The sequence below is a fragment of the Plectropomus leopardus genome, chromosome 9 (assembly GCF_008729295.1).
Source record: "Plectropomus leopardus isolate mb chromosome 9, YSFRI_Pleo_2.0, whole genome shotgun sequence".
Classification (NCBI taxonomy): domain Eukaryota; kingdom Metazoa; phylum Chordata; class Actinopteri; order Perciformes; family Serranidae; genus Plectropomus; species Plectropomus leopardus.
Window position 1 is genome coordinate 17,054,791 of NC_056471.1, and position 22,288 is coordinate 17,077,078.

General features: G+C 39.9%; 1 protein-coding gene across 1 annotated transcript; it reads left to right on the top strand.

Moving 5' to 3' along the window:
* The first annotated feature begins 1,996 nt into the window (after positions 1-1,996).
* LOC121948150 (protocadherin alpha-8-like) lies at positions 1,997-13,075 on the top strand. Its single transcript, XM_042493429.1, has 2 exons — positions 1,997-4,354; positions 13,058-13,075. The coding sequence occupies exons 1-2, from the start codon at positions 1,997-1,999 to the stop codon at positions 13,073-13,075; spliced, it is 2,376 nt and encodes a 791-aa protein (XP_042349363.1).
* Positions 13,076-22,288: the final 9,213 nt, after the last annotated feature.

Consider the following 22,288-nt stretch of genomic DNA (forward strand, 5'->3'; position numbering starts at 1 on the left):
TAAACCTTTAGCGAAGGATATGACTGTGTATAGCAATATGTGTCTTATGTGTTGCAAAAAATGAACAGCATCAGGGCATGTGGATACAGCTGACTTTCTTTGTCTGCAGCTTCACAGCTCCTGCATCCCTCCCCCTCTGGTCCCCTCCTTCCTGAGCACTGCTTGCTTTCAGCACCGTGGACAGCGATTTGCCTAGAGGAGCTGCGTTGCCATGGTGACGTGCTGTCGGTTGGCTGGAGGTCGCGGTGTGCTCTGGAGCTGCACGTAATTTAATATGCTGAAATGCCCCCCCTCTACTTCACACTGCAGCAGCCATAGCTTGCAGACATCAAATGCACATTCTCTACCAAATATGATCTCAGCCTCTTCGCACAGAGGGCTGATAATAACGGGAATGATGTGTGTTAAAACAGTCTGGCAACACTAATGCAGCACAAGGGAAACGATGGAGGCAGGGGTGGGAGAAGGTGTTGCACAATGCGGCAGCGCTCGTGCACGCGCACGTATTTGTCTGGCCTAGTTCCAGAATCAAAACGTAGTCGCACCACCTCCCAATAGGGAGGGGTGCGGAGGTTCAGGGTTGTCTCTGTGGGGGTGACTTTGCTTTCTAGCTGCTGTTAGTGTATTTTTTTATTTGTATTTTTTTCATATGATTTTTCCCCCCTCTGCGTGTTCCCGTGCACTGCTGCAACACACGGCTCAACACATAATTCCATACAAACAGAGCAGCGTGGGCTCATAATACATGCATTTGCAGGTTTAATCCGTGAGATGTCGCTGCTCACCTCTTCAATAGGAGAAACATTGTGGGAGTGTGCTGAGCAGACCACACAGTTTAAGCAGAGAGAATGTAAATGTCAAAAGTTTTATCAGCACTTCCACCAACACAATAAAAACAATCCTTTATTGTTAAGATTATGCATTAAAGAATAATATACTATTAGTTTTAGAGACGTTTCTTGGAATTTTGAGTACGCTGGTCCGCAATTTAAGAAAAAATAAGCCAGTGCTCAAGTGATACATTTTAAATGATTCAGTTACATGTAATTGCTGGCATAACCGGAAAATGTAAACCATTGTTTCATTTGGAGTTTGGTTTAAGATTTTCTTTAGGGAAATACACACTGCACCATAATTAAATTAGTGTATGGAATTACAGAGGACAATAATATTAGTTGTGTTGTTAATACAGATAGAAAAATAAAAATTGCTTCCTTGAATTCATTTTCAACTGTTTACTTTCAGCTTGACACACATTGTTGCACACACAATAGTTATGTTCTGAAATATCTGTAGAGAAAATGAAGAGTATTGTATGGTATTTACTTTATAAATAAACAATGTGACAACATTAAACATTAACGCTAAAGGCCGATTGTTTGGCAACGGTGATTTTAATGACAACTATTCACTTTCCAATTGTGGGGAGCAGACATCGTAATACAAAGTGACATTACATAAAAAAAATGTAATGCAATTTTGCATGGCCATTTTGGAAAGAGAAATTTCGTTCTCTGATTGGACACTGTGTTTTCCAGAATCCACTTTTAAGATCCAAACTTTAACACACATAGTAATGTCAAAATAAGACCTATTTCATAACTGGTGTGATCATAACTTATACACCTCGACCGTGTACATGTCTAAATGCAGATGTGGGAATGTAATTACAGCAAAATTACACACAAAAGAAACTTAACTGAAAGAACACGCCTTACAGTCAGCGCACCATCGTTACAGTGACAATGGGTGGTGCTGTTACACTAAATATCACCAGGGTGGTTGTGTGTGTGAGGGGGTATGTCTTTTACATGTGCATTCAGTAACAAACCGAAGACACGGGTTGAAAGAGCGGAATAAACAGCCTCCATTCCTCTGACAGAACGATGGATCCCGTATATCTTTATTGTTTATTATCCTGAAGAGGAAACTGAAAAATTGCACAAGAATTTTGTTGGTAAATTTACGACCGTTTGGTAATAGGCTTTTTCCTAATATGGCGTTAACGGACATCAAAGGACAGTGGCTGGATGTGTGGATTTCTTTTTGTCTGGCCCTGCTGATTGTGACTAGTTTGGGGGGAATCTCTGCTCAAATGCGATATTCTATTCAAGAGGAATCGAAATTAGGCACAACAGTTGGAAACGTGGCCAAAGACCTGGGATTAGATCTGGGAAGACTGACGGAGAGGAATCTTCGTGTCGTGTCAGGCACAAAGCAGGATCTGTTTAAGGTAAATCCGAGGGATGGAGTTTTGTTAGTGAACCAGAGAATAGACAGGGAGGAGCTGTGTGCACAAACTGCTCCGTGCATCACAAATCTGAAAGCAGTTGTGGAAAATCCTCTCGAGATGCACCAAATAATAGTTGAAATACTCGATGTAAATGACAATTCGCCGAAATTTCCTGATGATAACTACACATTAGAGGTACTAGAGTCCGCTGTAGTTGGATCTCGATTTCAGATGGAAGGAGCACACGACTTGGACGTTGGTTTGAATTCCTTACAATCATATAAACTAAACCATAACCAGTATTTTCGCCTGGAAACAGAGGAATTTGGGGAGGATGGGAAGGTTCCATTTCTAATTTTACAGCGACCTCTGGATAGAGAACACGCCGCTCAACACTGGTTACTATTAACAGCTACAGATGGTGGTAAACCACCAAAATCTGGTAGTATTAATATTACTGTTATTGTATCTGACATTAATGACAATTCACCTGTGTGTGATAAACAGAAATACACCATCACCATAAAGGAAAACGCACCTCCTGGAACGTTCCTGCTGACAGTAAATGCATCTGACTCTGATGAGGGGATGAATGGTGAGATTGAATATTCTTTACGAAGTAAACTCAGGGGACTCTCATCTGAGCCGTTTGATTTGGATAGCAGAACTGGCAAACTAACAGTGAAAGGAGGCCTTAACTATGAGGAAAAGCAAATCTACGAGATTAAGGTACTGGCTGCGGACAAAGGAGCCGTGTCTCTCTCCACACACTGTAACGTTGTTGTTAGAGTGGAGGACGTAAACGACAACCAACCCGAAATAGACATCACATCCCTTTCAAGTCGCATCCCAGAGGATGCACCTCCTGGCACGGTGGTGGCATTGATGGAGGTGACAGACCTTGACTCAGGTGTGAACGGACAGGTTGTCTGCAGTGTGCCCGGTAATTTACCTTTTGACTTAAAGCCGTCCCCTGACGGACAGTCATACTCTTTAGTCACAAAAGACTACATAGATAAGGAAACCATACATATGTATGATATCACAATAACGGCTAAAGATTTAGGGAACCCCGCTCTATCGTCTACAAAGGTGATACATGTAGATGTGCTAGATGTTAATGATAATAGTCCTTTGTTCACTGAAAACCCATATACGTTTTATGTGGCTGAAAACAACAAGGCTGGAATGTCAATATTTTCAGTGAGCGCAGAGGACGCGGATGGAGGTGAAAATGCAGCAGTCACATATTCATTGGACCGTAAGAGTCCGGGAACAACCGTAACTTCATTTTTAAATATAAATGAAGCCAGTGGCACAATTTCCGCGCTGAAAAGTTTCGACTTTGAAACTCTGAAAACTTTCCAGTTCCAAGTTGTCGCCACAGATTCTGGAACTCCGTCACTAAGCAACAACGTCACAGTGAACGTGTTCATTCTGGATCAGAACGACAACACTCCAGTCATCCTGTATCCAGTCAGCTCCAACGGTTCTGCTGAAGGTGTGGAGGAGATTCCCCGCAATGTCAACGCAGGACACTTGGTGACTAAAGTCAGAGCCTATGACGCTGATATAGGATATAACGGCTGGTTACTCTTTTCACTGCAGGAAGTTACTGACCACAGTCTCTTTGGTTTGGACCGCTATACAGGACAGATCAGAACACTTCGCTCATTTACAGAGACAGACGAGGCTGAGCATAAACTGGTCATACTGGTCAAAGACAATGGCAACGTCTCACTCTCAGCAACAGCTACTGTCATTGTCAAACTTGTGGAGCCCAAAGAGGCTTTTGCTGCTGATGTTAAAAGTGCAACTAAAGTTGACGAGGAGGACAATGTTACATTTTACCTGATGATAACTTTGGGCTCAGTTTCTGTACTTTTCATTATCAGTATCATTGTGCTGATTGCAATGCAGTGCTCCAAATCCACAGACTATACTTCTAAATATCTCCAAGAGACTAATTATGATGGGACACTGTGTCACAGCATCCAGTACAGATCTGGAGACAAACGGTACATGTTAGTTGGACCCAGAATGAGTATAGGATCTACTATAGTCCCTGGCAGCCATGCAAATACACTAGTGCTCCCTGACAGGAGGAGGACATCTGGAGAGGTAAGAAAGGTCACTTTATTTTAAGGCAGTGTGGTTTAAAGGCTAGTGATAGATGAGAAAGAGGTCCTAATAACTGAAGTGTCCCAAAAGTACTGAATCACACCTCGTAATAGCTGGTGAGAAATTAATCAAAGACATATATCGCATCATTGGGGGAAGTGACTATGTTTTGAGTTGTAATGAGACTGCTGGGTAAAGCTGTTGATTTACAGGGGGTTGTATGGTTGGATCTTACACAGTCCAGAGATAACACTTAGTTAGCATGCCACTGTTTTTGTACTTAAGTGCTGCCTTGTCCCCATGTACTTGAAAATGTGATCCCAAGAGTTATACAGCCTCATGAACTATACTGACTTTGCATTGGTTATGTAAAATAGGAAGTTGCAGATTGTTGTGAAATATAGGTGGAAGTATTTATTAAGATAAGGAGTTGTGTCTGTGAATAGCACTGTAGCCCTTCTTGTGACAATGTCACTTGCTCTCAAGAACAAAGAAACAGAGCAAAATTTTGTTGTTGTTTTTTCCTTAAGAAAACAAAGGCTCTAACCTGCTATATTATATTTATTCATTGTTTCATTGACATCTTTCTGACTTTTGAAAACCTTGACATGTGCATTGACCAACTTGGACTATTAATTTAAACCATAATGTGTCTGTGTCAGGCCATGTGTGGTTGTGACTTAGTAGGACATTAAGTGGCTGTCAAGCATAATGTATAATGCAGGCTGACTGGTTGAAACCATGTACTTTTGGGGATAGGTTTAGTTTCAGTTTGAAGGAGGAAATTTTGTTTATTGCAGTAACTCCTAGTCCTCTGTCTTAGATTATTACTGAAACATCAAAAGTCTCATTTGCAAACATTAAACTGTATACAGGGAGGTGCACCTCCACAACTAGTGCTCAAGCTTTTCTTTGCATCTGCATCATTTAAACTGCTGCATATGATAATCCACATCAGATATAATGTTCTTACATAGATATCCATATAATATAGTCATTGGAAAAGGCACTTTACTATTTATCAATAGAGTAACCTGTGGTCTGTGTGTTTTACTTGTGTGAATATGTATGTTGTTTTGCTCTATGTGCCTGTCTATTAGGGTTGGTACATGCGTGTAAAGGGAGTAACTGACTGGCTAACAGAGTCACTCGGGGTCTGTGTTCACTGATGTAGCTGAGGTGATTCAATGGTCAATGAATGGCTGCAGCCATGACAGAGAGAGGGAGGGGTGGGAGCCTGCGGCTGGTGTGCAGTGAATCACAATGTACAGCCAGTCAGGTGGGGCTGGACCACTTTGCATCAGCAGGGATCTCCGTTCACTGGAGGACTGCAAGCAATAAGCAGTACATTTTTATGATTTTTCATTTGTTTTGACTTGAAAAATAATAGGCTGTGATATAAGAGTGTATACAGTTAACACTGATATATACTGCACACCCTGGCTTCTGTGCAGATGATCCCTTTTGACTGCCTAAAAAATAGGTCATATTTTATCACATGTGTGTAGGTCTGCATGCTCGGCTTCTGGGCTGATTCGCTGTTGAGTACTGTGTGTTGCCCATAGCAACACACAAGGAGATCCACCTCTGTGAGTCTACTGGTTTCCACAGACTAGCATGCTGCTCAGCGGTCTTAGCAACAGCAGCGGAAGAGGATGGAGGAGGAAGGGAGGGATAGAGAGAGCTGTAGATGAGGGGGGAGGGGATGTGGCTTTTGTACAGCTCATCTATAGACACCTCACAATATTAAATGAAAATGGGTTTATTTAGATAGAAACACATGGATTATATCAGGGAAATCTCCATTGTAAATCAGACAACAGATGGTGCAGATATCGAAGCAATAGTGACGGCAGGAATTGTTGAGCTTCTAATTAGATATTTTATAGTATGGAGATAATCTTTTCCCTCAAACAACTGGGTCAACCTTAGATTTCCTCGCTACAAAATGACTGTCAGAAAAGCATGTATTTTTAACTGTCGTTAAATTTGTCTTTGTTGAAAGCTGATGGGATATTTTGGCCCATTAAGCAGCATGTGAAATAAAGCAGTAAGCCATGTGGAGTAGGAATGCAGGAAGAGATAAGGATAAGGTCAGATTCAGAGTGAGGCGGGAGCTCGGCTTCACGAAGAGGAGGCTGAAAACACTTTCTCTGCACTTCCTCTTTCCAGTTTTATTTAGTGCTCTACTAGATAGAAAAACCTGCCTGTCTGTGTGCATATTTTATGTGCACATGTTTGCGTGTGAGAGAAAAGTCTGTGAGGCATCGTGTTTTGCAGTGCTAAGCTGTGCCTGGACAGCAGATGCCCAGAAAAGATTTATTGATGTGATTAAAAATGAGTGTCATTAAACCTAAAAAGTGCAGAGCAATGTTGGTGGATCACATTCGTTGTCGCTGTGAGCTAGTCATATGTGAGAAAGAGTTTTCTCTTACTGAATCGCTGCACTTCTGTTACTTTGACGTGGCACTTTTGGGAGAGAAAAACAGACGAGAGAGGAGTGTATGAAATACAAGAAGGGTCATGAGCTGCAATCAGAATGGAGGCACTTGGTCTGATGAATCAACACATTATGTTTGATTATGTAAATTGTTTTTTGCCTTGTAGAAAACAAACAGACATTGCAACAGTCAACTAAACTTTAAAATGTACTCCTGTTGTTTGTAACCAGATGATCCTGATTTTGATTTAAAACAGCACCGTACAACAGGATACTGCAAACTGAATACATAATCGCTGTGTCTGAAATCACACACTATGCACTACATATGGATATTATCATTCAACATACTTTTGTGTAAATAAACAGCAGTATGTATCTTTTTGAAAGCACTGAGCGGTAATAATAAGTCATTTTCTGAGAGCCTTCTTGCCAGTTGGAGACACATAACCATGGTAACCCTTGCCAACCTCAGTTCTAACAGTGATATCAAAGGAAATTTTAAACTTTATTTTGCCCACCAAACTGAAATCTTAGCCTTGACACATACTTACACTTAAATAGGAGCATTATCGACATTACACAGCTGTCTTGGTCACTGTCTGTTAAGAATGTTGTCCTTCACAGCATTGCCCTGTGGGATATTTATGCCTAACCAGACTTTCGTTGATAGATATTTGTTAGTCCTTTCCGAAATCCATCATGAGCTGTGCAGCAATAAACCAATAAATAAATTAACAGTCAGAGAAATAACAGATAACTATTATGACATCAATAGCACCAAAAAACAAATATCAACAACAGGGCACATCATTATTATGGACCTATCCTCACCACACATCATTAAAGCGCTGTACATAAGATGCAGCATCCTCACATACAGAGTCTCACTTATTCTTCTTCACCAGTGCAATACCAGCAGGCATAAATTATCTGCAAGCCTGGTTGTTTTGTAGAGTCCAGTGTTTGCAATCTATGATATTTTACTGGTAATAGTTTGCAAATCATATACTACTGCTTTTATACATACTAAAAAATCTTTACTAAATCTAATACTGTTTCAGCCTAATAGATATTCAATTCAATTCTTTATTAAGGACTCAGCTCATAAAGAGGTCCATAGATAATTAAGTGCACAATTTCAAACACAGCCAATGTCTTTAAAAGTGTATTCCTACATTTTCATTCTGCATGCTCTCTTTGGCGGGGGTGTGGCTGCGTGCTCCAGTGGCTTTCTCTGTTTGCTTGGCTGGCTCAGCAGATCTGTGCAATTGTGTTTGCATGCTGAGTGTCTGCACTGAAAATCATTCACAGTGCCATGACCCCTGTATTTTGTGTGTCTGTTGTCTTTGTTAAGTGGGTAAGAGTGTTTTCCCCATTTAAGTGTATTCAGGGTCAGAGGAAGAGAGGGCAAGGGAGCAAGTTAAATGTCAGAGGAGACACAGCTGTTACAGCAAGACTGTATGAGTTGTGTGTACTGTGATCTCATAAGCTTGAGAGCATTGTTTTTATTTAATGTAACTGCTCCTCTGCATCCACGCATAGAAAAATGCTGACAACGTTCTTCCAAGCAAACTTTCCTTTCTGTGCTCCAGTGTGGGCTTTGCTTTCCATCCTTTCCTGCATCCACCTACCTTAACCACATTCTTTGCAAACGTTTCCAAATTTGTTTTTGATTCGTTTCATTTCACTGTCAATTTTCAACCTTCCCTACAAACTGTGTACCTCATCTTTTCATCTTTTTTTGTTAGATACTGCAATATAAAAATTATTCTAAGAATTTATTGCAGTACTCTCTGTTCTATTCTGCCTCTGTCTCTGTTAGGTTTCATGCACTGGCTTGCTTTTCCTCTCTACATTTTTGCAGCTTCCTTCTCTGTCTCAACACTATTTGTCTCCTCCTTCCTTAGCCTCCATATTGATATCACTTCCCCCTCCCCCCAGCCCACACTTGGCCTCCTTTTCCCGCTTTTATGTCTCTGTCCTTCGTTTCCTCTTTCACATGCCGCCGTTTTCTGTCTCCCTCTCATTTTCTGTCTTTCGTTCTGTGCTCTATCTGCTCTCTCGTCCTGCCACATGCTTTTTAGCTCTGCGTTGCTGTGCCTCATGCCTGTAGGGTTGTGGCTGTGCATGCCGCATGTGCTGTTGTGTGTCAGTAGGGCACATTCTCTCTTATTGCTCCAGCTTTGTTGGAGGATGGCGCAACTCACATCGAGGTCAGCAGCAGTGATGGTAATCTAATTTACACACACACCGTAGGGTAGAATGAAAACAGCCACTATCTTTATGTTCACATGTCGCACACGCGCGCTTGTGCTCAGAGACACACATGCAACAACACATCGCGCATACTCAGACGCCTAATCCACTTTACTGAAAGGCACTTTCACAGAAGAAAAAGGGGGCTGGATGGATAGAAGGAGAAAAAACAGAGCATAAGAACAGCATGCTCCCTTGGTGATATAGTGGCTTGCAGAGAGGAAGAAAGACACATCCACCGTGAGACAATTATATCAATCAAAGCCTGCCAAAGATCTGATGTCCAGCTTGGATTGAATATCATAAACTGATTATCTTAAACTGATTTCAGACATTATTCTGAGTAACTTCTTATATTTTATGATGATATATTTTATGATGATTTTACTAAACAGCTTCCTTCACAATGCATCTTCCATCCATAGGCAAACAAGATGGGACTGGATATAGACAACAGCTCCAAGCATGCAACATTGATCATTCAATAACAATGGCTGACCTATGTTACTGACTTTGTGATGATACTGGTAATATACAGTAGATATTTAATACTCGGGTAACTATGATTTCTGTATCTCATTGCCCATTCTGTCTTGCTCAGTATTTTGTAAACATTAAATGAAAGCACAGTTGTTCTAGCTGAGATGCTAGTTTGGACTATTTTATTCAATTAGTGCCCTTCTCTCTACTGCCGTGCTTTGCAAGCTAGCTGTGAAACATCTTTGTCTTAAAATCCTTCTCCTGTAAAACTTACTTTGCATTGTTCCATCAGGTCAGTAATTTAAAGTGAGCTACAATTGTTGGATTCAGTGATCACTGAGATAAGCCCTCCCACCACTTCACTATTAATAAGGTTCCTTTTCTTTTCTTTTCCTGTCTTTGTTGCAGTCAGTTTCCATTTGGAGAAAAACAACAACAAGCATTCAAACTGGCTACCAAGCACCACACATGATTTAAAACTTTGATGAAGCTGAACTGTGGAGGCAGCTAATTTGCCAAGGATATAATGTCATCAGAAACCTTTCACCCCCTAGGACTACATTTAAAAAGAGAACAATGATGATTATGAAAATTATGTTTGATACTGGGATCACTACAGCTTCTGTATCCCATTGCTCACTCCCACTGCTTGGTGTATTGCATGGTTGTTCAGGCCAAGATGCTAGTTTGAATGATTTTGTTTTGTTTGAGGCCTTCTTTTTTGTGTTTTGTAAACTTTAAGTCTCTATACAATAATTCCTCTGCTTGCCCTCTCCACATGGTACTCTCTACATTTCTATTATCTCCTGTAAACCTTGCCTACCATCAGGTCAGTAATTTAAAAGTATTTACTGTACCCTTGAACTCAATGAGATAAGCCCCCCACAAACACTTCACTATTAGATTATGTTAATTTCCTCTCCCTTTCCCCATCTTTGCTGTAGTTTCCAATCACAGAAAAATCACAAGCATTTAAACTGGCTAACAAGCACCATGCATGATTTAAAACTTTGATGAAGCTGAACTGCGGAGGCAGGTAATTAGCTACATATAATGAAAAATGTTTCACCCCCTCAGCATCATATTTAAAAAGAGAAGAGATGAACTTAGAGAAGCTTAGGCCTGCCACTGACTCCTGCTCTGGCACTGCACACACAAATAACATTGAGTTAAGTTAGTTAGTTCTGAAACAACAGCCACTGATCAGTCTTTTTTCAGTGACGTTTTTCAGTTTCGTCAATTGCTTGTTTTTGACATCTATTCACATGTAACATACTGGGTTAACTCAGAGTGCTGGTAAGCATTTCTGTGTCACTAAGCATTGATTTTTATTACCAGTTGTGCACATTTTACAAGGTTGATGGGGGGTAGTTTTCACAAATTAAGCTGATGATGCTCTGTGAATGAAAGAAGAGAGGTGTGGATTATTATATAGGCATTGTGTAGATTTGTAGTTAAATAAATATGTGATGTTTTGGGTCCTTTTGTATTGTTCTACATAAACTGCATGATGTCCAGATGCTGATTAACAGTGTTATCTGGGCTAATACTCGATGTACTGTTCCTGTGTGTTCATGTGCTGGAGAGTGTTATTGTATCAGCTTTTCCTGTTTGAGGACAATTCAGGTGATTTGGTTTTGGTGAATCAGGAGCTTGTTGTTGTGAATGTCAGCAAGCACAGGCACTGCTGCAGTGCAGCTTAGAGTATTTGGTCAATAAGCTGTTTGTACATCTCTGTTTAGTGCTGTGCTTTGAACACGAAGTGGCAGAGAAAAATTGAACAAGGTGAAAAGCAAAGTGTCTCTTCTCTATATCAAGTTACACTAACTGTAAATTACAGTTTGTCAGTATATTAGAATTTATAGTTTGTGGTCATGTTTGTAAGGAATATTTCACCAGATAAAAACTGGTATGAATTCACATAAAAATGCAAGATTTCTCAGCCTCAAAGTTAAAGGAATACTTCACCCACAAAATGATGACCTGTTAATCAATTAGTCTTATCATGTTACTTTGAATATGTGAAGAAAAATGTGTTTTTCTCACAACGCCTGCACAGAAAATGGTGAACATATTGATTTTATGATTCACTGGGGACCATATTTAAAAACAGCAAAACTATATCAAAGCATTCATTTCCAAACGCTCACTCAACTCCTGCAGTGTACTCCAGGTTTTATTTTTACAGTCAGATGCTCAGTTCTTCCTAAACACATGCAGTATTGCTAAAAACTCACTATTAGCAACTGAGTCAAAAGTGAGACTTACCTATGCTCTCTTCTAAGTCAGACTGCAATTTCAGTGAAAACGCATGTGTTTGGGAAGTACTGACTATGAAACTTTTTTGCTGTTACTATATGTGGCCCCCAATCAATCCTTAAATAACTATGTTTGCTGTTTTCCATGGAGGCATGCTTGACAAATTCAAAGTAACAAGGCATGACTAACTGATCAACAAATAGTCATTTCTGGGTGAAATATTCCTTTAATTTTGAGGTTGATAAATCTTTAACTTTTACATCATTTACACCAGTTTTTACCTATAGCATGTGACACTGATGGATTTCAACTGCACAGAAAATAATCTTTCTCTAATGGTAACTGAATATGACATTTTAAAAAGTACTAACAATACAACATGCAGATGTACTACACTCCTATGCCTCAGGGTTAACAGGGTAAAATCAGAGTCAGTGGGCCAAAAATTTCACTGTGGGCTGCATTCACAACTGTGGGCCAAGACTCCCTGGCACAGCTCCTTTCGCTCTTGTCATTTGTCCTAGAACATGACGAGACTGATTCAGAGCCATTTGTGGCTTTGATGTGAATTGGCCCAGGCTAGTCACTGCTCTTAAATATATGGGTCAAACCTGGTTCTTCCCTGTTTATAAAGAGACATGCCGGTTGTATCCATGAGCTTGTCAAGTGAGTCTGACCTGGTTACCTTAATATCATAGCAAATAGTATAGAATCTGTAAATTTGTGAACCAATTTTTGTGTCTCACTCCCATCTCTTTTATGCCTGGTGTTGTGTGAGAAGAGCTGACCCTTTCTCCTCTCCACCACTCAGTTATATAAGCCCTCAGTTTCATTACATCTCAGTCCATTGACTCATGGCTGTGTGGACGAGTCCTATAGGTTGGACTTTGCCAGTCTCACTTTATAATCACTCCACTGCGGCTGAATCATAGCCTTTCTTCAGGGTGATAACCAGGTCTGCTTTCATACACATTAACAGCATTGCACTCATGAAAACCATTTGCAAAAACTATCTTCATGTGTCATTTAAAATCCATGCCAGATAAGACCTTAGCTCTGCTGCATCATGGTGATGTGCCCCCGTGCTTTGCTTTTGAATGAACTATTATCTAACCTGAAATAATCTAATTAATGCAAAAACATGACTGAACAACATGTAGACCTGCCTATACATCTGTCTGGTGTAATAACGAGTCCTTAACAGCTTTGCTAAGTGCAGTCAGCCCTGGGCTATGTTTAAATAGTCTTTTTTTCTGAATCAACAGAGATCAGAACAGATGTAGGTCTGCACTGCACTTGTTTGGCATCGGTGCTCATGCAGCCACAACATCTGCTTCTGTGCTTAGGTCATCACTGCATGCCTGGAGGATTGAACTGACTGAGCGGCCGGCGCAAGGCTGCATGCAAGAAAAAAACAACTGCAGACACAGTTGGCTAAAAATTTCCTTTAAGGTCACCCTGTTGCAAACCTAAAAGCATACAGTGTCCTGAGATCTAGCGTTATGGGATGGGGTACTGATTGATAGTATGCATGAACGGGTGAGGGAAATCCAGAGTCAGCTGTTTAGACACTGGATGCAGCTTTAGTAAGAGGATTGCCTTCTTACAGCATGTATCCCTGCACTGCTCACTGTGGGGTAGAAGGGGTAGAAGGCCACAGCCGCCGTACACTTGTCTGATTTAATGTTGGATGTTGTATTTATTTCTGGCCATGCATGGATGGGATCAGATGTTGGCTTTTGATGGATCCAGTCTCTAGCTGCAGGGTTCCTCTTCCCCCTGTGGCTATTTGGCCTCGCCTTGTGCCCCCACTAAGCATCTTGGATAATTGTAGCACCTTTTTTTTTTTCTTATTTCTCTGAATGTGCCTGTTTGGGAAATCACAAAAAAAGTTGTATAGTCAATCTTTAATGTGTTTATGGCTTTTTAAATGTAGCCACCACACAGAATTGATAACTTGTCCTTTTCTATTCATACTTTACTTGGTTAACAAGTAGAACTCCTCTGGAGGACTGTTGCTGGCCATTTTTCTATTATCTGTATATGTGTTCAGTTATAAGACATTGATTAGAATGAGTTTGTCTGAAAACTAACACAGAAACAGCTCTGTATAACTTTAAGTATGTTTCATTAGCTGTATGTTAGGTTCGCTGAGTGGTCTGTTTAACTGGGGTATGACTTGCCTGTGTTTGATAGTGATATGTGTTTTTTTTGTGTCTGCAAAGAGCATATTGCTGTTCTGCTTAGAAAAAAAGAACATGAATTGTGGTGATTCCCACAGGTTAACTTTAGTTTGAGAATTGCATGATCCTCTACAAATATTCTTTCTGCATCTCTTCGAACTGTGAGGCATTTTCATTTACATCAACACAGAGAAGTAAACTGTAGTGCTCTAGTTTTTAGATATACTATGCAGGATTTTTAAAAAAAAATAATATTAAGTATAGACTCATAGAGAAGTAATCCCTTTTAATCATCACTTATGACCCACTACTAGTTTGTGGCGGTGTATTTTTCTGTGGCGACTCTGCCTTTATTTTCTTCTTATTTTCTGTGCCTTGGACATTTATGGGCGTGTACCCTCACAGCGCTCAGGTGAGGCTGAGGCTTTATAAAAAAATGAAGTGACAAGGTGCCAAACTGTAAGCAGCAGGCATCCAAAAGACACAGTACCAAAAAATGCAAATAGGCAAAATGCCAAAGGAGAGTGAATCTGGTGTTGGCGTTTACTATGACTTTCGCTGGTACGTGTGCTTACAACCAGTAACTGACAATCCAGCAGAGTATAACCTTAAAAAGTTAAAATGTTAAAGGTTCAAGTTTTTACCTTAAATTATTGATAGAATATTTTACTACAAAAGTGACTTTTTTTTTTTAAGAAACAAGGAGTGTGGTCAGTACTGTATAGACAGAAACAGAATTCATTAATCTTCAGAACTGCACAAGGAGTCATTCTTTGGATATCAAGTGTGTGTGTGTGTGTGTGTGTGTGTGTGTGTGTGTGTGTGTGTGTGTGTGTGTGTGTGTGTGTGATCACATAACATTGATATGGTCATGTAGCTAAAGACAGAAAGCTTGTTAATTTTATAACACTGGTTAAAATTACAGCCTGAAATGTCTCATCTGTTTTCTCCTTATTTTTCAAAATTGTCTGAACGTCATTGTGCTCTCTCTGGTCATCTTTGGTGGTGTGAACCAGTGAGCTGTTCTGCTCAGTGGGTGAGTCATCTCATCCCACATGTAGCTTTTCATTTTGTGAAGTTGGTCTGCTGTGTTTATTTTTAGATGAACCATCTGTCATGAAAAAATAATGAAATCAGGAACTTTGGCATTTAGGATTAGTACTATTATTCTATCATGATATTAGGGAGATTTGGTTATGCGATGCCCTGTAGCCACACACACTTGAGTTGTGTACATGTGTGTTTACATGTGTGCCGGCTGCTAAATGTTCTTCTGTGTTTCCCGCCATCTTATCCAGTGGGTGCAGTGTATGAATAAAACAATGAGACATGGGTGTGGAAGATGAGTGTTAATGCTGTAAGCCTGACTCATATCCCACTCTCTCCTCCCACCGACTGGCTGCCTCTTCCTCTGCCTTTGTTCTCGCTATCGTTACCCCACTTCTCTCCAGCTTGGTGTGCTTTGCTTCTCATTTTCACCTTTTAATGGTGTCTTTTCATTTGCTTGTTTCTTCAGGCCATCTATTTGTTTTTATATCTGTTCTTGTATCTTATTCTTACACAAAGAATCTCTGTCTCTGATTTTCTTCATCCCTCTCCTACACCTCCGCATCCTAGTTTCCTCTATCTGGTGCTCTCGCTTATGCCCCCTCCTGTCTCTTCTTGTAATTACAAGCTGTTAGAAAATGGCTGACACCTTTAGGAGGCTGTTACTCTCCCCCTCGTGCTCATTTCACCTCCATATTTCATTTAATTGTGTTATTGTTAGTTTAGTTGCTAATTCTATTGGAAAACAGTTTTGTCTATTAGCAGTTATTCCATCATGCTCCCTCCTTTATCCTCCCTCTCTCTGACCACAGAGACAACCACCACACCACCTCCTCTCTCTGTAGAAACTAGAGCTCTGAACGCAGCAATATTCCTGAGCACCTTTCTCTTTCTCTCATACTTATGACTGCAGCAAATGTAGATGCGCACTACCAAACCTTAGTCTGGCTCTTCACAGCCTCAGGCCTGGAGCCAAAGGTGAAAGAATCTGGACCTGTCCTCTGTTACTGTGTGTGTCCTTTACATGAACCCAGAGTGGCTATTTTGGCGATTTGTAGTTGAACTGACTGGCTTTAGCAATTGTAAATGGCTATTATATTCAATACGTTTTGGGGGGGTTTCTGATTGCTTCAGCACTATCTTTGAAACTTGGGCTATGTTTGCAAAACTATGCACATTAATTGCAAAACGTCACACCAGCAAAAATGTATAAATCTCTTGCAAAAGAAAACAATTCTTGCAAAATGTTTAAAAAAAAAAACAAATCTGTAGCAGGGCAGAGCAGTTTGCAATAAAGTTGCCATACATGTAGTAAACACACATAGAAAACAGGTGTCCAAATGAGTAAAGTATACAGTAGATGCATATTCTGAACATAACACACCATCAATAAAATTGAGGGGAAGATGTTTGTAGTTGTTGTTGTTGTTGTTTGTTTGCTTGCAAGTGACGAAATAGTGTTGCAATGTAGAGACCAGTGTTAAAAGTTTTGCAAGAAGTGTGTTATTAAATTGCAAACTAAGGATAAAACAGTGAGGCATGTTTACAGTTTGCAAAAAGTGTTATAAAATACATAGTGAATGTAAAGCGAAGAATGTGCATTCAGTTTGGCAAGCTATGTAAGTGCACTGGCTGTGAGTGTTAATAGTTTCAGAGATAATGCTTCTAGAATTATAGCTTGTGTTGAAGCTTACTGAAAAAAACTGTAATGCTTTCAAAATAGACCTTCAGGTTAGTTCTTTCACCACCCTTTTTTCCTGTATGTTTTCATTTGTCTGCGTTTGTGTCGATGTGCGTCCACAATGTATAGTTATGCAATTCCTGTAATATGACTGCATGTTGTAATTTTATTCCAACAAATATACAAATAGTCACACATTTTAGTTCGAGATGAGCTTTATCACGGTTGGAGTTACGAAAAATATTGTTATGTGAGTAGTTTTTTTGGGGTGTGTTATGGTCAGGGTTGCTTTTTTTGTTGTACACATGGTTCTCCCCTTTTCATACCAGATGAGACAAACATTTGTTTAAAAAATGAGATTTCTGAAAGCTGAAGTTGTTCATGTTTTAGTGCCATGGTTTACAGCATCGCTGCTCACCTTAACTGAGTTGATTATATGCTCTATGCACTCTGCAATAAGGATCAACTTACACTATATGTACAATACGATGCATGTTGTTGTGTATTGTTAACTGACTCTTTATTGACAGTGCTCAGCTCATCATGTCTCATTAAAAGCTAACGCTCTGCTGGCTCCCTGTGTGCAGCTTCGGGCCTGATGCTGTGGCTTCAGTTTGTGTGTGTGCATATGAGGGCTGCACTATTAGTGATCATGAGTACTGTTGACAATTACATATTGTTTTCAAGGATTAGTAATAGTATTGCAGTACATGAATGTTGTTTGATTGGTAAATAAGTGGTGCTTTATTGGTATGCACAATCCAATAGCCATTTTGATTTTTGCATGCTTTCCTTATTACAATCTAACCTAATCTACAAAAAGATTCAAAAATGATTTCTGTGAGGTTGCTTCCTTTCAGATATTGACTTTTTTTCACATTAGTCATATGTGTGTATGTGACACATTCTGAGACTGCGATTAGCCATTTAAAGTGTCAAACTTGCACTGTCAGGGTATCGGCAGATATAACAGAGGCTTTACTTAACATTTAGTTTCACTGCGTTGTATGCAGCTTCACTGCAGAGACATGGCATTTTGATTTGCTTTAAGTTGCAAACAACAGTGCCTCTTTCTGAGTCTATGTCTCTCCTCTCATGCAGGTCTCAGTGCCTCAATGTTTGTGTGTCACATCTTATGTTGATGTGTACTGTCTGACTGTTTAGATATCAGCAGGGTTCAACAGCAGATAACAAGATCTGGTGTTACATGATAATCCAAAAACTAAATATTTCATGCACATCCAAAACTAACACGTCCAGAGCAGACACTGGGCTAGATAATCTATTCATCACATTACAGATAATGAAGTGAGAATCTGTTTAATTCAAGTAAAGGAGCAAAACTGAGCAGAGACAACAAAGGCGTTAAAAACATGATACCAAAATAACAAGGAGTTTGGTCTGCTTGTTTACAGACTACTGTAAACGGGGTCTTTGCGATAAGACTGGAGTATAATTGTTCCCTAAGCCCTTGTTTACTTCCTTATGCTCGTCTTAATCCTGATTCACTTTGCTTTGTCCTCTAACTGAGAAAGTAGAGTAGTAAACTGTGCTGATGGTGCTTCTTGTGGAGCAACGATATATGCTTGTACTGTAGTATAAGAGGAAGTACAGTCAGTGACCTGTAAAATACAAATATAATGCTATCTGTCACCTGCTGTAAATATTACCTTTGTGAAACCAGTGAACTAGATACAGTATGGAAATTAAAAACATAAAACATCAGTGTTCCTTCAGGTGTTATAAATAGGAAATTCCTGTCAAAGCCTCGTTTCTATTCTGCCACTGCTGTCAGTATTCCCAGTTGCCCTGGATTAAGGCTTCAGCAAAGTGTGTAAAGTAATAATTCTACTATGTCGCTCCTCTAATGCGATTAGGTGGAATCATCTTAATGATGCCATGAAGAGTAGCTCTAAAAAGGCAACAGCACAGACAGAAAGCTTGGGATGCCACTCACCCTTAAATTCCAGGCTATAATGTCCAGGCCGCTTTTTTGTTTTGTTTGTATTGTTGCTGTGTGTTTGCTTGGGTCTTGTCTTGTTAAATAATGTGGTTAAAATCAAAAGGAGATTATGAACCCTCTCTATATGTGTGTAACCACTTCATATATATTATATATATTACATATTTCAAATCCTATCACCTCTTAGACTCATTTATCCTATTTGTAGCCTTGTATTTGCTGTATGATTTACTGTCAGTAGCTGTGTATTCCAGCTAATGTTAGATCAAGAGAGAGGCCTGTTAATTTTAATGTCATGGAGGCTGTGGTGCTGTTGAGTTGTAATGCATTATACTGAGAGATGTTTTTAATGTATACTCTAAACAAACAGACTGGAGTGGATACAGCTTAAGAAATACCTCAGAATGCAGTTCAACAGCACTGCAAATTACTTAAAGAGCAATACAATAAACAACATCTCTGTAAAATAATTTCACCAATGCCGAATATTATAAACCTCACAAAGGCAGGATTTGTTGCAAGGCTGTTGCATCAGTGCCTATTAGTTTTAGGTAGGTGTACCTGGCAAACTGGCAAACTGGCAATAAGCGTTTTCACAGAGGACATTTTGGCTTATCATTTCAGGGAAAGCACAGGTGTTAATAATGAAATTAATAATGGCTAAATTCAATCTAGCTGCTTTGATTTAAGTGTCCTGGTATTGTGCACGCTGACTCACTGTCACTCTCACTGGAACACTTGAAAAGCAAAGAGCCACTTTTGGTGTTATTAGTTAAATCTGTGCTTTTCCTGCTATGACATGTCAAAATGTCTGCTGCGAAAGAGGTCCCACTAAGTGCAAAGCCTTTTACCTCACCCTTTATCACACACTCACTCACTTTCTCTCACACACACACACACACACACACACACACACCAGCTAACATACCACAAATACATGTTAAAACGCACACTCATGGTGCACTTAACATCCTCACAACATTATAAGAGGCTTCAGTTGCTACACATGCTGGGGCAATGCCCGTGTAGCTGTTTAAGTTTTGATGCTGATGAGAGTGGAAGATGGTGTTAGCTATTCTCGGAGACCGGCAGCAGTACAGCCCAAGCTTAAATGATTGGTAGGCAAGTCATTATTTTATAAATAGTTATCTTCATTTTCTGCGGAAAGTGGAGCAACCTCACAAAACCATTTCAGCTGTTCCCAACATCAGATTCTCTGCAGGCCAGCACTCTCCTCTATAATTCAGACCTTTTTTTTTTTTTTTTTTTTAAAGATATGGGACAAGCCCTTGCGCAGCAGGCCTGCACCTGCAGTGCACTTTCCATGCAGCACTGCCTGCTGCATATTCAGTACTGCATGACTGATAAAAAACTAAAAATAGACATTACACAATGCTACATTGATATATGCAGGTATAATTTGCTGATGCACGGAAAATAGAAATGGGACACAAAAGTGTGGATAAATTATGCCTTCCAGTTGCTGTTATGTAATTGCCCTTAGTATGTGAATGATGTAAACTATATGCAAGTGCTCTATAAAAGATACAGTATATTCTGCATGCTTTAGTTGTGGCTGACGGCATTATCACTGTCTTTTCCTCTTTGTTTTGATATGTATCAGGCTGGTTCGGAATGTGCAGGTATTGCTAGATTCATTCACATCTCCTTCACAATCTGGGAGAGTTGACATTTTCATTTCCGCAGACAGGGGAAAGGTGTAGCAGACACCAAGACTGCTAGTGTATCTGTACCACTGATACAATTTTGGAGTGGGTAAGCGTGCTAATCTAATGTGAGGCTTTATTGTATTGCCTGCCTCTGACATCAGTGTGTGTCTGTCTGTGCATGGTGAAACTGAGAACAAAGACAAGGGTGAAAAAGCTCCCCCTTGTGGCAAAAAATGGAAATAGCATGCCATTTCTTTTGTGCCTTATGTGTGTCTGTGTGTCAATACATTCAATTATTTAGCATGTTACCACTCTGTATGTGGTAGTGTATTGACTGGTATTGTTATGGAGTTTCTGTGTCAGTATTGATCAATGGATAGCGGGTCCTGTCCCATTTTAGATTCTGGTTAAAGCCAAACACAGTCCATGCCCTCTTCCCCAGTGAACTGTTTGATTGACAAATCTGGGTTATCCATGGCTGACTACAAAGCTAGATTTATTCTTAATCCTACAAAAATTGTTTGGTTCAGGCTGTTTCTGTGTGTGAGTTGGGAACAGAGAAAGAGATGGTACAGGGAGCTGGAGTGACATTAAATGCTTTTTGTAAAAATGGGTGAATGGGAACAATGTGGAAAATATATACATTTCTGTGTAACATAACCCATATTTTTGACTTTGTATGGTTGCTGTTAGGGGAAAAATAAATGCACTGTCCTTGGCATATGTTCTCAGTGCTCACAAAGAGGGGTGTGAAGGGAGGGGGCTGCAGGGAGGGGCACTGACGGGGGCTGCATCTGCGTCACCATGGATACATGAGGGGAGATAGTGAATCTATTATGGGTGCACCCTGTGAAAGCAGAGATCTATCAGACACTGCCTTTGTCTCTAAGCGCAGCGTTGAGCCAATCAGAGTGTCCACTACCAGTCACATTGATTCTAGCAGACCAATCAGATTCCACTGCTACCTTTGCTGTTACCAAAGGTTGTTGTACATCCTGATTCATTGACAGGTTTGATTAATGATCTCTTGTTGCAAAGTAAAGCATGAAGGCGCTTCCACTTTCACAACCTGTTTGATGGGTTAGATGTTTTTAAAAAAATTATTTAAAAAAAAAAAACTTATTGAAATCACCACTGAGCTAAAATTAACTACATATGAATGGATTTCATGTACACACACTGTTCCTCTTTTTTGTTTGTCCCTCTTGCCATTGCCATTTCTCACTCTCACACCTCTCTTTCACACACAAACACATGCAAACCACACAAACCCTGATGATTTCATTCCCGCAGTTAAACTCCACACAGAGACAGTGATTCATGCTGTATAGATGCTTAGTGCTGATTACTGTAGATTCAGTATTACAGGTTAAATAAAACAGCCTGCCTCTGCTGACTCTATGTAATGACTACAATTATAATAACATAGCTCCATTATGATGAGAATATGTTGGCTTTTATACTATGGTTCATCAGTAAGCTGACACAATTTATGAATGTTGTTACATTTAATGGATGCAATGGCTAGAGAGGCCAAAAAATAAAGTGTAACATGTAAAATTGTAAAGTACTGTACAGAAAATGTATTAGGAATATAGTTATTTGTGTTAAAATATACATTTTATTGTCCTGTCTTTTGGGAAATGACAGCTCACAACAACATCAAATAGAATAATCACTTCGACAACAACAGCATGCTGTTTATCCTGCCTGTTGTTTTACAGTAGAGTAACTAATTATGTGATTTTTGGGCATTGTGCCATTACTTTCCAAATGAGTGAACATTGTGTTGGTGTGCCTCTATCTCAAGGGTATGTGCATGTGTGTGTTTGGGCATGCTCCATATTGCTGTGTCCTGGTTTTCATCTTGTTTCGGCTCATGTTTCTCTGAACCCGCCCCTGTCCTACTTACTCCAGAAACCAGTGGAGGCGAGCGCAGATTTGGAAATAAA